We start from the raw sequence: 18734 nt of genomic DNA, 5'->3' as shown, positions 1-18734 counted from the left end.
CAATTCAATTGAGCAATGCTTTCTTTGACCAATTCTATATGGAAATGAATGCGTTTGCAAACGATGTTTTCGGCTATGAACAAATGTTGGAATCGAATGAAAAAGGAAAGAAACGCGAAATGATAAAAAAAATTCTTGGAAAATTTAAAATGAATGGTGCTTCATTGGAAAAATTCAAAGGTAATAAGAACATACACAAGATAAAGTTAGAATTCGAATTTTTAGATTTATTTTGTTTATTTCTCATTTTTTCAGAAGTACACCACACAACAACTCATTCCAACTCTGATTTTGAAATCCTGTTGGAATTGGTGATCGATAATTTTGTCACTATAATGGTCAATGGAAATTTGCGTGTATCAGACCCTGCATATTATTTACCATATCAACTTTTTATGGAACATATGGACCAAATGAACACAAAAAAATAATTTAGTTTTGTTTTGATTTTTTGCAACATTTTGGTTTTCAGTTAATACAATAAAAACAATACTGTTTTTTCGTGAACACAAGTGAACACAAAATTCTAAATTTATTACGTTGTTTGTTTAGAATTTTTTTAGAAAAAAAGTAAATTTTTTGGTTTTGAGGAAATTTGTTTATTGTTGCTATTTGTGAAAGCGTAGATATTTGTAAGTATTTGACTATAATCCTAAAAGTTAATGGAATACCACTATGACACATAGAAAACATTTTTTCAAAGGGGTGTTTTTCGAAAATTATAAAAAAAATTGTTTTCAAAAATTTTGAAGAAATAAAGTAAAATAAAAAAATTTCGAAAGCATGAAATTTTTTCAAAACCAAATTTTCCTCAAAAAGATAAAAGAAATTTCTTCGAAGGGGTGTTTTTCTAAAATTACATAAAAAAAATTTCAAAAATTTTAAACAAAATAAAATAAAACTTTTTCAAGGGTATGAAATTTTTTCAAAACAAAATTTTCTGAAAACCAAACAAAATTAAAAAAAAAATGGTGTTTTCAAAGCATTTCATATTCCACTATTAATAGAGAATACATTTTTTCGAAGGGGGTGTTTTTCAAAGCGGAAAAAAATCTTTTTTAACAAATCAATTTAAACTTTTACAAAAGTATGAAATTTTTTCAAGAACAAAATTTTCTCAAAAACGTTAAATTAAAAAAAAATAGTTTTTTCAAAATATTTAATTTTCAGCAATTAACTGAGAAGAAATTTGTTAGAGCGAAGTGTTTTTCAAAACTTCAAAAAACACTTTTTAACCAAAAAAAATAAACCTTTTTTCAAAAACAACAGGAATGATAACATTGCCTAACAATTTCTGCACTTTTGCACAGTCTAAAGAGGCATTGATACAGAGTGTATTTCCAAACATAGTTCAACATTACAAAAACCATGATTGACTCAGCGAAAGAGCAATTTTAGCTGGGAAAAATAAGGACGTCAATGATATAAATGCAGCTATTTTGAATCAAATACCTGGTGACATAGTTGCATATCAAGTCAGTGGCCACTATTACTGATCAAGATGATGTCGTAAATTATCCAACTGAATTCTTAAACTCACTCGATTTGCCAAGCCTACCACCTCATAATTTACGATAAAAAATTGGAGCACCTATTATTATGCTGCGCAACAGTAATGTGCCCCGACTTTGCAACGGTACCAGACTCGCTGTGAAGAAGCTAATGGGTAACGTTATCGAAGCAACAATTTTGAAAGGGAAGTACAAAGGAGAAGACATTTTGATACCCTGAATTCCACTGATTCCGGCGGATTTACCATTCGATTTCAAACGTTTGCAGTTCCCTATTCGCCTTGCCTTCGCTATGAGAATTAATAAGGCGCAAGGACAGTCTCTACAAATGTGCGGTATTAATTTAGAATACCCAATTTTTTCTCATGGACAATTGTATGTAGCTTGCTCACGAGTTGGCAAACCATCGTCATTATTCACGCGAAAGATGAAAAAACCAAAAACGTTGTCTACCAAAAAGTCTTACAATAAAGTTCGAATGAAATTGTATCAAAGAATTTGCTTTGTTTCGTATTAATTTTATTCTCTTTCAGCAAATCATTGAATTTATCGTCTAGCGAAGCGGGCGAGGGTACGCTAGTCTATATATATAAAAATGAAATGATGTTCGTTTGTACGCATTTTTTGGGCCGATACGATTAAATATTTTCTTCATATAAAAAAAAGAAAAAATCAAAATATTGTGCAAAACAAAACTTGCTCGATTCTTAGATTAAAGTAAGTTTCGAATCGGCATTCATTTTATGTGTACAACTTTTTTTGAATTTTTCATTATTGTATACAGAAATTTCAAATGATTTGAATGAAATTTTTTTTTTTCTTTTTTATTTCTTCCATAAAATATTACACCGGTCGTTAGACAATAAGTAATTTGATTTACAAAAAGATGGAATGAGAGTAATATTGAAGGGCCAATGCCCCCAAGCTCATATAGAAGAAATATACATATTATTTAAAAACAAGTGGTTAACAAGCAATGACATGTACGATTAGTTGATAATTGATTACAAGGATTTTGCAAGATCTGTTGGTGTTTGACGGTTAAGCCGACTTTGGGTAGATTTTTCTTTATTTGGCAGTCTTCTCATCATAGGATTTGTATGCGTTAATAGTCTATTTATGTGTCTTCTGCTAGCGCTTTGTATTGTTTCATCTATAGTATCGATGTCAAGGTCGCGATTAATATCTGCGTTAGGTATGTACCAAGGTGCATTAGTTAAGGTCCTAAGTATTTATGAAAATAATGTTTCAATTCAATTGAGCAATGCTTTCTTTGACCAATTCTATATGGAAATGAATGCGTTTGCAAACGATGTTTTCGGCTATGAACAAATGTTGGAATCGAATGAAAAAGGAAAGAAACGCGAAATGATAAAAAAAATTCTTGGAAAATTTAAAATGAATGGTGCTTCATTGGAAAAATTCAAAGGTAATAAGAACATACACAAGATAAAGTTAGAATTCGAATTTTTAGATTTATTTTGTTTATTTCTCATTTTTTCAGAAGTACACCACACAACAACTCATTCCAACTCTGATTTTGAAATCCAGTTGGAATTGGTGATCGATAATTTTGTCACTATAATGGTCAATGGAAATTTGCGTGTATCAGACCCTGCATATTATTTACCATATCAACTTTTTATGGAACATATGGACCAAATGAACACAAAAAAATAATTTAGTTTTGTTTTGATTTTTTGCAACATTTTGGTTTTCAGTTAATACAATAAAAACAATACTGTTTTTTCGTGAACACAAGTGAACACAAAATTCTAAATTTATTACGTTGTTTGTTTAGAATTTTTTTAGAAGAAAAGTAAATTTTTTGGTTTTGAGGAAATTTGTTTATTGTTGCTATTTGTGAAAGCGTAGATATTTGTAAGTACATATTTGACTATAATCCTAAAAGTTAATGGAATACCACTATGACACATAGAAAACATTTTTTCAAAGGGGTGTTTTTCGAAAATTATAAAAAAAATTGTTTTAAAAAATTTTGAAGAAATAAAGTAAAATAAAAAAATTTCGAAAGCATGAAATTTTTTCAAAACCAAATTTTCCTCAAAAAGATAAAAGAAATTTCTTCGAAGAGGTGTTTTTCTAAAATTACAAAAAAAAAAATTTCAAAAATTTTAAACAAATAAAGTAAAATAAAACTTTTTCAAGGCTATGAAATTTTTTCAAAACAAAATTTTCTGAAAACCAAACAAAATTTAAAAAAAAAAATGGTGTTTTCAAAGCATTTCATATTCCACTATTAATAGAGAATACATTTTTTCGAGGGGGTGTTTTTCAAAGCGGAAAAAAATTTTTTTTAACAAATCAATTTAAACTTTTACAAAAGTATGAAATTTTTTCAAGAACAAAATTTTCTCAAAAACGTTAAATTAAAAAAAAATAGTTTTTTCAAAATATTTAATTTTCAGCAATTAACTGAGAAGAAATTTGTTAGAGCGAAGTGTTTTTCAAAACTACCCAATTTTTTCTCATGGACAATTGTATGTAGCTTGCTCACGAGTTGGCAAACCATCGTCATTATTCACGCGAAAGATGTAAAAACCAAAAACGTTGTCTACCAAAGTGTTACAATAAAGTTCGAATGAAATTGTATCAAAGAATTTGCTTTGTTTCGTATTAATTGTATTCTCTTTCAGCAAATCATTGAATTTGTCGTCTAGCGAAGCGGGCGAGGGTACGCTAGTCTGTCTATTATAAGAAATTTGGGATCACGATGTATTTGGGCATTTGTGATGTAATATGATGCCTTTGTAATCATTCTTAGAGTTTTTGACTGGACACTTTGGAGTATTTCGATGTTAGAGTTAGCTGCAGTGCCCCAGAGTGGTATGTCATAGGTCCATATTAGTTTTAAGGTAACTGAGTAGAGTAAGAAGCATTTGAAAGAAACATGAGAATTTCGATTGAGAAACCGGTATAGTTTTCGGAGTTTAATTCCAAGTGCTTTGCATTTTCCATGTTTTGTAACATTATTTTGGAGAATGATTACATTATTGAGTTTAACGGTGGAGAAAGTGTTTTGTTTGAGTGGAAAGATAACTCGAACAGATCTTATCTCGTTAGCTTTTATTTTCTCTTTCTTTTAGCATTTGCGTTATTTGATCAAGTCCTTTCTGGAGTTTGAGGGAAAGCGAGTAGAGCGGGAGTCTATAGCGAGTAGGGCAGTGTCATCTGGACGAGTTCCGACGATAGTTTCCTTTGTGTTTGGTAGATCTGGTGTGTAAAGTAAGTAAAGTATTGGGCGCATTATACTGCCTTGGGGTACCCAAGCTAAGCGTTCATAGTATTCAGACTGTTCTTCGTGTGGTCTTTGCGGTACGACTTAATAAAAGTGTAATAATTTGTGGGTAAAATGCCTTTTAGTCTGCATGGTAATCCGTCATGTCAAACGCGGTCAAATGCTTGGGATATGTCGAGAAATATGGCTGTGTAATACTTTTCCTGCTCAAAAGCTTGATGAATACTATTTGCGAGTCTGTGTACCTGTTCGATGGTACCATGAGTCTTTCTGAAGCCAAATTGATGATTTGGGACTAATTTTCGGTTTTGAATTATGGGAATCATTCTTTTAAGAAAAAGGGATCCTATAAGTAAGCAAATAAGACGCTAAGATTTCACTTTTTCGGTGATTTGTCCGGATTTAGGGATCATTTTTATTTATGCTGCTTTCCATAGGGGAGGAACAAAATCAGTTAGTACAATAACATTACATATATACGTGAGAAAATAGATTCCTTTATGGGGCAGTTGGTTGAGTAGTTCTCCAGTGATTAGATCATGTCCGGGAGCTGTCTTTGTTTTCAGCCTTTTAACTGCTGCTTTTACCTCGTTTTGAAATATGTTTTTGCATTGGCGGGTCCACCTGGTGGATGAGTTCGAGGGTGTCTTTGACTATTTGGACAGTGCTTAACGGAAGTTCGACTTCATGTGGTATAAAGTCTCGGGATTAGCGACGAGAATATATATATATATAAATAATTAGCGCGTACACCCTTTTTTGGGTGTTTAGCCGAGCTCCTCCTCCTATTTGTAGTGCGCGTCTTGATGTTGTTACACAAATGGAGGGACCTACAGTTTCCAGCCGACTCCGAACGGCAGATATTTTATGAGGAGCTTTTTCATGGCAGAAATACACTCGGAGGTTTGCCGTTGCCCGCCGAGGGGCGGCCGCTATTAGAAAAATGTTTTTTCTTAACTTTTGGTGTTTCACCGAGATTCGACCCAACGTTCTCTCTGTGAATTCCGAATGGTAATCACGGACCAATCCATTCGGCTACGGCGGCCGCCGCGACGAGAATAGTGATGAGCTTTTCCAAGATCCAATTTAGTCCACTTATTATTTCCCATTTTGATGGCTGACTGTGTTAGGACTGGTATTTTGAATTTTTTTGCTGCTTTCGAAAGAGAGTATTCAGAGGATGAGGATGCATCTCGCTTACTGAAGTAATTTTGAAGTTGAATGCTAAGTTCTTTTTCAAGGAATTTTTTTAGTTATTGTGCAACCGAGTTCAGAGTTTTTTATCTTCGGGGTGTTTGCTTTGTTGCCGTCTTTTTCTCGCCTGGCGTTTTTTAGCTTTAGATATCTAGGCGTGTTGTTGATTGGTTGTAGGCGGTGTTGAGTTCCAAGTTGCTTGCTGAAGGCAATTATTGAAATGTCCAACTGGAATTGTAATGTTGTTATTTGTCTTGAGTGGAAGCTTCAGGTTAATTGTTGAGGCAATTAAAGTTCTGAAATACAGCCAATCAGTTTTATTACTGCGAAGAGTACAGGGCATGAGATAGTCAGTTTATGAAATTTATGTTGAAAAAAACCTTCTATGAGAGATAAGCTTGAAAGCAAAATAACCCGATACAAAATGGCTCACTCTGCGTATACTTATTAGCATAAATTTTTTCAAGTTTTAGAACTTTATTTGATAAGATGTTTTTTCGCAACGAACGCGCACGAAGAAAAAACTATCATGAGTACTGCTATACCGGTACTGTCAGGGGCTTGTACCTGTGTGCTAAATGCATCTCCACTAACAACCACTCTTCCCGCAAAACTCCAAAGAAGGTATTACCTCTTGGGGCTGATTCACTCGCTGGCTCCTCACATTATAAGATGTAGAGATGTATGTGTGTATACAGAAATAAATACGCAATTGCATGTAAAACAAAGCTACTTAACCCTTACCCTAATTGTTTACCTTGCTTAATTTCCCAAATCTAGAAAATCTGCACTCAAAATAAAAGCAAACAAATAAGCAACGACTTAAACCTAAAGTGAGGCGGCTGGCGCTTAAATAAATCCCATGGGGAAAATTTATAAATCCAAGCAACTTGACTATTGAGCAGCAGCAAACTGCTTCTGTGCATATGTGAGCAAATATGACCTACACAAATGAGTGAAAAGCAGTCGGTATCTACATATTTGCTCATTTCATTCATTGTGCAATATATTATACTATATATTGTTGTTTTTGTTCATCAAGTTAAACTATGAAATCTATCCGTAGGACATCCAATGGCAGTGGCAGAGGGCGACCAACACAGATTTAATAGCAGCAACAACAACGTAATACTTAAAACAAGCAATCAAGGCAAGGTGAACGAAAGACTTGGTCAACAAAAGCAACATCGTCAACAAAAAACAATAACAATCACTCTGTACAGGTAAACAATGAATGGTGCGCAGCTGAATTGTACCGTTGACAACGATAAGTTTGTGGCCAACAAGTTTGTTAAAAGTTTAGCAAAAGTTTGCAATGGAATTACTTATACGGCCGTTAGACTTCTCATCCCAGCTCGGTCAATGTTGGCTCATACGCAGGGACAGGTATAGTGAGTATACGAGTATTGGCGCAGTTAAAGCGTTTACTTTATGGCTTTGCAACATGAAACCATCGTCAAGCGAACGGTAAACTGTTGAAGACGAACTTTGCACATTAAAATTAAGTATCGTAGGCGGGCGCATTTGCTTGCACACACACACACACACATATAATTACTGTAATATATTTGTATAAGTATATGGAGGCTGGAACAGGTACAGCGTAAAGCGAGAAAGAAAAAGCGGAAAATTGTCAATTAAATAAATCTAAAAACAGCAGGCGATAGAGAGCCAGTAATGAGCCAAGCGACAGTAAAAGTTATATGGGAACAAATTTCATATGCACGTGAAACTATAGGTTTTGTTTAGCAATGCTGCACATTAAGATTTTCATTTTCTCAACCATTTAATTTCTTTCAAGATCTTTAAAATTTTAAAATACTAAAAAATTTCAAAGAAAGAAACAAATTCAAAAAAATATTTTAAATGCTTGTACTCACTCTATGAGGTTACTCTAAATATCACACTAAAGAGGATATCCAGCTAGAAAAAAAAAATTTTATATAATTTTTGCTCGAACAAGTATAGTACAATAATGCCCTTTGAAAAACGCATACTTAAGTATGCAAGTTAAGAAGTTCCTCCGAGCGAGCACTAATAAATTAAAGTTTGGAGCCAACTTAAGACTCCTTAAATCAAAGAGGAAAATTTTTATTATTTGTTATTATTATTATTATTTTTTATTATAATTACTTTAATTTTATTATTTATTATTATTATTTTTTATTATAATTATTTTAATTTTAATTTTTATTATTATTTTTTTTATCATAATTATAGGTTGTCAAAAAAGTCTATTTTTATTGAATTTTCAATTGTTCATAAAATTGGTTATAATAATGCGATTTAAGTCAAATATGCGCCGTTTTGTTCGATGACGAGTTCCCAACGAGATGCCAACTTCATAATGCCCCTCTTATAGAAGCTCGCTTCCGTATTGTCAAAAAACTCGGAGAGCCAATTTTCACAGGACTCTCTTGTGGACAACTTCCGACTACCAAGCTCGTTCGCCGTAGACAGAGAGATCCGGACTATACGGTGGATGCAAAAGAACCTCCCATCCGAGCTCCCGGAGCTTCTGGCCCATCACCAAAGATGTGTGTGGCCTGGCGTTGTCCTGATGGAAGACAATTCGGCCTCTGTTGATCAAAGATGGCCTCTTCTGCATGAGTACTGCATTCAAGCGGTCCAGTTGTTGACAGTGCAGGTCCGAATTGAGCGTTTGGCCATAGGGGAGCAGCTCATAGTGGATGATTCCCTGCCAATTCCACCAAACATACAGAATAACCTTCCTGGCCGTCAATCCAGGCTTGACCACCGTCTGGGCAGCTTCACCGCTTTTCGACCACGACCGTTTGCGCATCACGTTGTCGCCGTCACCATCCGCTTCAAAAATGGGTCGATTTTGTTGCGATTCAGAAGCGATTCGCATGCATCCATACGGGCAAAAATGTTTTTTTGCGTCAAGTCGTGTGGCATCCATACATCGAGCTTCTTTTTGAATCCAAGCTTCTTCAAATGGTTTATAACGGTTTGATGACTCATGCCCAGCTCTTGGCCGATGCTACGGCTGCTACCATGCCGGTCTCTTTCGACCAATTCAGCGATTTTATCGCAATTTTCGACGACAGGCCTTCCGGACCGTGGCGCATCTTCGATCACCTCTGCACCAGAACGAAAACGTTGAAACCATCGTTGCGCGGTGGAAATGGAAACTGTATCGGGTCCATAAACTGCTCAAATTTTATTGACAGCATGAGATGCATTTTTGCCTTTATCGTAGTAGTACTGTAAAATATTTTAAGCTTTGTATAAGATTCATACAAATCGCTATATTTCCATACAACTTTCAGAATTTTTAAAAGAATTAAAAAAAAAAATTGAGTATGCAGTTTTGTTGTCCATTAAATTTTAGTCTAATAAAGTCCAAGTTTAATGTGACTCAAAACTCTAATTGATTTTGGATAATATTTTGCCTGACTTTGTCAAAAAATTTTCGTGGACTACTCATACGGTGTGAGTAATTCTGATAGTTCTGTGGCAGTCAATAACCAAGTAAATGCAGGAAATATGGTGAAGCTTTATTCAGATATATACATATATGTATATATAATTGGGGCTTCTACCATTTTTGGGTAATAGGTTGAGCTCCTCATCTCATTTGCTATGTGCGTCTTGATGTTGTTCCACAAATGGAGGGATCTACAGTTTTAAGCCGACTCCGAACTGCAAATATTTTTTATGAGACAGAAATACACTCGGAGGTTTGCCATTGCCTGCCAAGGGGCGATCGCTATTAGAAAAAAATTTTAATTTTGGTGTTTCACGGGGTTTCGAACCTACGTTTTCCGAATGGTAGTCACGCACCAACTCATTCGACTACGCATTATTTACACATGTAAAAGAATTCAAGTCTCAATCGCTATCAAGAGTTCAAATGGCAGTGTATAAAGCGCTTGCAAGACCCATACTAACATACCGCAGCGAGGTATGGGTACTTAAAATAACAGGCATCTACCAAATACTGAGGTTTGAAAGAAAAATACTGCCAACAATATATGCTCCCTTCCGCCGGAACATATCAGGTAAGATACCGTCACAAGCTTGAGGCATTAATACATAATGGAAACGTAATACGCTTTATAAAATGTGAATGCATCAGATAGTTGGGTTACATATACAGAATTGCCAAATGGAGAGCCGTTAGTATAGCTCATATAGACAAGTCTTTGGAAGGAGAAGTCTAAGGAAACCAAATAAACGCTGGGTTTAGGATCTCCGAAAAATGGGGATCACAAACTGGAGAGGCGTAATTGCCATCACTTATTCCATATATTTGGCATTTCTGTGGATTCATTTTACATTATTTGTTTACTATTTCTTGTGCATGCTGTTTTTAACACAGTTCATTCATTTGTTTGGATACGAACTCATTTTATGTAAATGAAAAGACAGTCGTTAGAGTGATCTCAATAAAGTTGGTTATCCTGATCTGTCAGTGGTGACATAATAGAGGATCAATTGGAGTAGAGAACCGAAGTTGTGGAACTAATGGTCTACACGAGACTAGTATTATTGATGATGATGATGATTGATATGGACTAACTGCGCAATGCCGTCAAAAAAAAATATATAAAACAACATAACTAAACTTTCAATGCGGGGCATTGCCACTCCTGCACTCCTGTGCCCTTCCTGCCCGCACCTTCGGCAGACATCCTTCTTGGCCCTGCATTCCGCCACCCTATGTTCAAAGCCCATGCAGTGGAAACAGCCGGGCATCAACTGGTCCGGCCGTACCCGGAAGGAAAACCACTTGACGTAGCAACGACCTGCCTCCAAGAGGGCGGACATTAGCATGTCCGTGCCCTCAAGGACAACATTCGTCACCCCATCAGGACTGACCTTCCAAAAACGGCTGACCATCCTGACGTCCTTCTCCGGACAACCTGGGCTGAACTCCTTCAGGTTCAAATGGAAAAGCTCCCCCATGAACTCATCAGGGGAGATCTCCGTGTGGACCCCCTAGACCACAACCCTAGGTCCCAGCTTCCGTCTTACGCTCACATCGAGCGCCACCTCAGAAAACTTGGCATTCTTCGCCAAGTTATCCCTCTTTAGGCATATTCTTCCACTCCTTGGCGCCGCGTCGAATAATTTCCACCGCAGGGAGATGACCATTGCGAAGGCGAAATTCACGTAAGAAATTCAAATATGGATTACGATGAGCACTCCGTTGGGACTGGGACGTTGGCATTTTCCAGCTTTCGTTTTGTAAAGTGTTGTTTTCGACACGCAATTCGCTTTACTCGCTGATCGGGTCGATGCTTTTTTTCAATCTCAATCATTGGGTATTTTATGTGAAATCAATACGAGTATTTCGCGGCTGGCCGCCTTAATTTATATTTAATAGAATTTACAACTATACTAATTATTTTTTTTTGGCAAGAATGAAATAAATTTTTTTTAAGAAGAATGAAATTAAAGATTTCAACTTGAATTTGTAATGATTGAAAAAATCAAAATTACATCTCTACGGTTACTACGTGATTGAAAAAATTCTATGTAGCTCAAGGCACATTAAACAGGTAGCAGCAGTAGTGCAATGAATTTTATTTTTGCTTTTGGCCCCTAGAATCTCTAAATCTATAAACAAAGATTGACCCTTCACGCGAATTGGATAAAACGTAATATAAGCAACATTTGACAATTTAGAAACAAACTAAAATCATAACCCTATTGCTGCTACCCCCGATGGAGAGAATAACGTGGTGGTGCATATCGTTGTGCGTCCATTTTCGTAACTTGATTTAGCTTTTTTTTTGGTCTCTAGCCCATATGAATACTCCTCACCATGAGTCAACTACTACATAAGAGTAGCTTGGCTCACACACAGCTACTGCGGCATTGACTCAAAGGTCAGTAAAGACCCTAAAGCCCCCAGGAAGACCTCTCACCACCCCATTGGTGGAGCATGGTTCCTGGAGCAAAGCAATGCCGCAGCCCCCCTCCAACATACGCGCCCCCAATGTTCAAAGCCCATGCAGCGGAAACAGCCGGGCGTCAACTGGTCCGGCCGTACCCGGAAGGAAAACCACTTGACGTAGCAACGACCTGCCTCCAAGAGGGCGGACATTAGCATGTCCGTGCCCTCAAGGACAACATTCGTCACCCCATCAGGACTGACCTTCCAAAGACGGCTGACCATCTTGACGTCCTTCTCCGGACAACCAGGGCTGAACTCCTTCAGGTTCAAATGGAAAAGCTCCCCCATGAACTCATCAGGGGAGATCTCGCAAATACGATTGATTTTTTAAAATGAATGAAATTTAATATTTCCACTTGAATTTGTAATGAATGCAAATGAATAAGTGTTCCCTTACTCTAAGAGATGAGCGGTGAATTTAAAACTAAATGAATATGTAATATAATAAGAAATATAATTTCTTTACATCTTCGATCAAATATTTCCAAGATTGGTTGTGAGCATAACAATATTTTTAATTAATTTAATTTAATATATGGAAAATAACAATAAATTATTATTTTACAATAAAAAAAAGGAACACTAGCTGTCAGGGCTTACGGCTCAAATATGAAAATATCACTTGTAATTTATTTGCACACAAATTAATTTACATTTTTACATTCCGCCCCCATCCTCGTAATCCGCAGCATCAGTTGGCTGTATTTTTCGCGATTTTCGTGATGTCACCTCGTCTTCCTCCGAGCTGTACGCGCTCAATTCATCCGACATATCATTGTTAGCATCTAAATCGTTGTAGTTGTGGTTGCTTTTATGAGTATTTGTACTCGTATTGCTTTTCGTCGTTTTACTTATTTTTTGAACAATATTTTTATTCCAAATGATTTTGACAACTTTCAGGTCAAATAAATTTTTGATCTTTTTGAAGTAAATTATGGAGTGGTTCTAATATTTTGGCACTATTCGGTATATATTCATGATAAAATTTAATTTTCCCTAAAAATTGTCTTATATTCTTTTGATTTTTTTATATTGGACAATTTTTGATTGAAATTAAATTGTCCCTTATTGGTCGTACGGTATTATTTTGTATTATATGGCCAAGATATTTGACTGAATTTGAAAAGATTTTCTTTTGCCAAAATCTTTGATTTACCTTGTAGCCCTTTCCCCAATGCTATACGTTTCACGGTAAGCAAAAAATGACTAGCTTGGCAGACTTTTGCAAATATCTTTGCACTGTTGTCTAAACTTGGAAGGCCAAGGATTCTTCTTCTTTCTGAATCAAAAAACGTTTGTGACATCATGCCAAAACCACTAGCCCTTAGAAACTCATTCCATTTAGTGGCGCCTTGAGTTGCTTGTAAAGAAACAACAGCTTCTGGGTCCACTTTAGCTTTTCCCATAGTGCCAACTATTTTCAATAGATATAGTGGTTCCAGGAATCTTTTTCCCTAGTTTTAGATGGAATTCTTCAACGAGCAATAGAAAAGCTCGCATGGGGATTGATGGGGAAGCAATTGCTCTTCTTCTCAGGTGAGCCCTTTATCCGCTTTTATTATACCCACAAAAAGAACGAATTAAATTCATTACATATTTTCTTGCTTCTTCACCATCATATTGTTTTTTAACAATATAAGACTTTTTCACCTTAACAATTAATCTTTGTCCCTTTTCAACTTTTATCTTTTCTTCATACTTCCATAAAACTTTCTTTCCAATTATTGTTGGTTTGTCCATCGGTTCAAAGGTATATTTAATTAATCCCATAAGGCTATGATGATTTGGGAAGCCCTTCTCAACTAAGAATTCACAATAACTGGAATAAGCTTGCGAACTTGGAACACTTCTTTCATTTATAGGATCCCAAGTTTGTCTTCCTTTTGTCAATATATCCGAGTTGGTATACATTGCCATTTCTATTACATTGCAAGCCAGATCTTTAATTGCTATAAAATTTTCTACCAAAAATGTATAAGCCATTCGGTGTAATTCCCCTGGATGCCAATTAGAACTTACTATTCCAAATGGAAAGGATCCATTATTTTCCCAAACTGGGTTATCAATTTTATATCCATCAATTTCAATTGTTTTGTTTTCTGTTTTCAGATTAAAATTATAAGACCTTAAAACTGTTTCTGCTATTTTTGGTGCAGGAGTTCCATAAGCCATTGGTGGAGCTTCCGTCTTACGCTCACATCGAGCGCCACCTCAGAAAACTTGGCATTCTTCGCCAAGTTATCCCTCTTTAGGCATATTCTTCCACTCCTTGGCGCCGCGTCGAATAATTTCCACCGCAGGGAGATGACCATTGCGAAGGCGAAATTCACGTAAGAAATTCAAATATGGATTACGATGGAGCACTCCGTTGGGAATGGGACGTTGGCATTTTCCAGCTTTCGTTTTGTAAAGTGTTGTTTTCGACACACAATTCGCTTTACTCGCTGAGCGGGTCGATGCTTTTTTTTCAATCTCAATCATTGGGTATTTTATGTGAAATCAATACGAGTATTTCGCGACTGGCCGCCTTAATTTATATTTAATAGAATTTACAACTATACTAATATAATTATTTTTTTTTTGGCAAGAATGAAATTAATTTTTTTTTAAAAGAATGAAATTAAAGATTTCAACTTGAATTTGTAATGATTGAAAAAATCAAAATTACATCTCTACGGTTACTACGTGATTGAAAAAATTCTATGTAGCTCAAGGCACATTAAACAGGTAGCAGCAGTAGTGCAATGAATTTTATTTTTGCTTTTGGCCCCTAGAATCTCTAAATCTATAAACAAAGATTGACCCTTCACGCGAATTGGATAAAACGTAAGCAACATTTGACAATTTAGAGAACAAATGAATAGAAACAAATTAAAATCATAACCCTATTGCTGCTACCCACGATGGAGAGAATAACGGGGTGGTGCATATTGTTGTGCGTCCATTTTCGTAACTTGATTTAGCTTTTTTTTTTTGTCTCTAGCCCATATGAATACTCCTCACCATGAGTCAACTACTACATAAGAGTAGCTTGGCTCACACACAGCTACTGCGGCATTGACTCAAAGGTCAGTAAAGACCCTAAAGCCCCCAGGAAGACCTCTCACCACCCCATTGGTGGAGCATGGTTCCTGGAGCAAAGCAATGCCGCAGCCCCCCTCCAACATACGCGCCCCCAACTCACACATTACGGCATAAGCCTCCTGACGGTTTAGTTGGGACAATGCGGGGCATTGCCACAACCTGCACTCCTGTGCCCTTCCTGCCCGCACCTTCGGCAGACATCCTTCTTGGCCTGTATTCCGCCACCCTATGTTCAAAGCCCATGCAGCGGAAACAGCCGGGCGTCAACTGGTCCGGCCGTACCCGGAAGGAAAACCACTTGACGTAGCAACGACCTGCCTCCAAGAGGGCGGACATTAGCATGTCCGTGCCCTCAAGGACAACATTCGTCACCCCATCAGGACTGACCTTCCAAAGACGGCTGACCATCCTGACGTCCTTCTCCGGACAACCTGGGCTGAACTCCTTCAGGTTCAAATGGAGATGCTCCCCCATGAACTCATCAGGGGACATCTCGCAAATACGATTGATTTTTTAAAGTGAATGAAATTTAATATTTCCACTTGAATTTGTAATGATTGCAAATGAATAAGTGTTCCCTTACTCTAAGAGATGAGCGGTGAATTTAAAACTAAATGAATATGTAATATAATAAGAAATATAATATCTTTACATCTTCGATCAAATATGTATTTCCAAGATTGGTTGTGAGCATAACAATATTTTTAATTAATTTAATTTAATATATGGAAAATAACAATAAATTATTATTTTACAATAAAAAAAAGGAACACTAGCTGCCAGGGCTTACGGCTCAAATATGAAAATATCACTTGTAATTTATTTGCACACAATTAATTTACATTTTTACATTCCGCCCCCATCCTCGTAATCCGCAGCATCAGTTGGCTGTATTTTTCGCGATTTTCGTGATGTCACCTCGTCTTCCTCCGAGCTGTACGCGCTCAATTCATCCGACATATCATTGTTAGCATCTAAATCGTTGTAGTTGTGGTTGCTTTTATGAGTATTTGTACTCGTATTGCTTTTCGTCGTTTTACTTATTTTTTGAACAATATTTTTATTCCAAATGATTTTGACAACTTTGAGGTCAAATAAATTTTTGATCTTTTTGAAGTAAATTATGGAGTGGTTCTAATATTTTGGCACTATTCGGTGTATATTCATGATAAAATTTAATTTTCCCTAAAAATTGTCTTATATTCTTTTGATTTTTTTGTATTGGAAAATTTTTGATTGAAATTAAATTGTCCCTTATTGGTCGTACTGTGTTATTTTGTATTATATGGCCTAGATATTTGACTGAATTTGAAAAGATTTTCTTTTGCCAAAATCTTTGATTTACCTTGTAGCCCTTTCCCCAATGCTATACGTTTCACGGTAAGCAAAAAATGACTAGCTTGGCAGACTTTTGCAAATATCTTTGCACAGTTGTCTAAACTTGGAAGGCCAAGGATTCTTCTTCTTTCTGAATCAAAAAACGTTTGTGACATCATGCCAAAACCACTAGCCCTTAGACACTCATTCCATTTAGTGGCGCCTTGAGTTGCTTGTAAAGAAACAACAGCTTCTGGGTCCACTTTAGCTTTCCCCATAGTGCCAACTATTTTCAATAGATATAGTGGTTCCAGGAATCTTTTTCCCTAGTTTTAGATGGAATTCTTCAACGAGCAATAGAAAAGCTCGCATGGGGATTGATGGGGAAGCAATTGCTCTTCTTCTCAGGTGAGCCCTTTATCCGCTTTTATTATACCCACAAAAAGAACGAATTAAATTCATTACATATTTTCTTGCTTCTTCACCATCATATTGTTTTTTAACAATATAAGACTTTTTCACCTTAACAATTAATCTTTGTCCCTTTTCAACTTTTATCTTTTCTTCATACTTCCATAAAACTTTCTTTCCAATTATTGTTGGTTTGTCCATCGGTTCAAAGGTATATTTAATTAATCCCATAAGGCTATGATGATTTGGGAATCCCTTCTCAACTAAGAATTCACAATAACTGGAATAAGCTTGCGAACTTGGAACACTTCTTTCATTTATAGGATCCCAAGTTTGTCTTCCTTTTGTCAATATATCCGAGTTGGTATACATTGCCATTTCTATTACATTGCAAGCCAGATCTTTAATTGCTATAAAATTTTCTACCAAAAATGTATAAGTCATTCGGTGTAATTCCCCTGGATGCCAATTAGAACTTACTATTCCAAATGGAAAGGATCCATTATTTTCCCAAACTGGGTTATCAATTTTATATCCATCAATTTCAATTGTTTTGTTTTCTGTTTTCAGATTAAAATTATAAGACCTTAAAACTGTTTCTGCTATTTTTGGTGCAGGAGTTCCATAAACCATTGGTGGAGCTTCCGTCTTACGCTCACATCGAGCGCCACCTCAGAAAACTTGGCATTCTTCGCCAAGTTATCCCTCTTTAGGCATATTCTTCCACTCCTTGGCGCCGCGACGAATAATTTCCACCGCAGGGAGATGACCATTGCGAAGGCGAAATTCACGTAAGAAATTCAAATATGGATTACGATGGAGCACTCCGTTGGGAATGGGATGTTGGCATTTTCCAGCTTTCGTTTTGTAAAGTGTTGTTTTCGACACACAATTCGCTTTACTCGCTGAGCGGGTCGATGCTTTTTTTTCAATCTCAATCATTGGGTATTTTATGTGAAATCAATACGAGTATTTCGCGACTGGCCGCCTTAATTTATATTTAATAGAATTTACAACTATACTAATTATTTTTTTTTTGGCAAGAATGAAATTAATTTTTTTTTAAAGAATGAAATTAAAGATTTCAACTTGAATTTGTAATGATTGAAAAAATCAAAATTACATCTCTACGGTTACTACGTGATTGAAAAAATTCTATGTAGCTCAAGGCACATTAAACAGGTAGCAGCAGTAGTGCAATGAATTTTATTTTTGCTTTTGGCCCCTAGAATCTCTAAATCTATAAACAAAGATTGACCCTTCACGCGAATTGGATAAAACGTAAGCAACATTTGACAATTTAGAGACCAAATGAATAGAAACAAATTAAAATCATAACCCTATTGCTGCTACCCACGATGGAGAGAATAACGGGGTGGTGCATATCGTTGTGCGTCCATTTTCGTAACTTGATTTAGCTTTTTTTTTTGGTCTCTAGCCCATATGAATACTCCTCACCATGAGTCAACTACTACATAAGAGTAGCTTGGCTCACACACAGCTACTGCGGCATTGACTCAAAGGTCAGTAAAGACCCTAAAGCCCCCAGGAAGACCTCTCACCACCCCATTGGTAGAGCATGGTTCCTGGAGCAAAGCAATGCCGCAGCCCCCCTCCAACATACGCGCCCCCAACTCACACATTACGGCATAAGCCTCCTGACGGTTTAGTTGGGACAATGCGGGGCATTGCCATAACCTGCACTCCTGTGCCCTTCCTGCCCGCACCTTCGGTAGACATCCTTCTTGGCCTGCATTCCGCCACCCTATGTTCAAAGCCCATGCAGCGGAAACAGCCGGGCGTCAACTGGTCCGGCCGTACCCGGAAGGAAAACCACTTGACGTAGCAACGACCTGCCTCCAAGAGGGCGGACATTAGCATGTCCGTGCCCTCAAGGACAACATTCGTCACCCCATCAGGACTGACCTTCCAAAGACGGCTGACCATCCTGACGTCCTTCTCCGGACAACCAGGGCTGAACTCCTTCAGGTTCAAATGGAAAAGCTCCCCCATGAACTCATCAGGGGGGATC

General features: G+C 36.6%; 1 protein-coding gene across 1 annotated transcript in view; it reads left to right on the top strand.

Moving 5' to 3' along the window:
* Positions 1-8018, top strand: part of LOC128870554 (uncharacterized) — a 47663-nt gene extending 39645 nt beyond the window's left edge. Inside the window, exon 2 of the mRNA XM_054113207.1 lies at positions 7031-8018. Within this exon, the coding sequence (XP_053969182.1) occupies positions 7031-7073 (43 nt within the window). The 3' untranslated portion in view covers positions 7074-8018. The remainder of the gene's footprint in view (positions 1-7030) is intronic.
* Positions 8019-18734: the final 10716 nt, after the last annotated feature.

The sequence above is a fragment of the Anastrepha ludens genome, chromosome Y (genome assembly GCF_028408465.1).
Source record: "Anastrepha ludens isolate Willacy chromosome Y, idAnaLude1.1, whole genome shotgun sequence".
NCBI lineage: Eukaryota > Metazoa > Arthropoda > Insecta > Diptera > Tephritidae > Anastrepha > Anastrepha ludens.
This window is presented reverse-complemented; position numbering and strand designations above follow the sequence as displayed.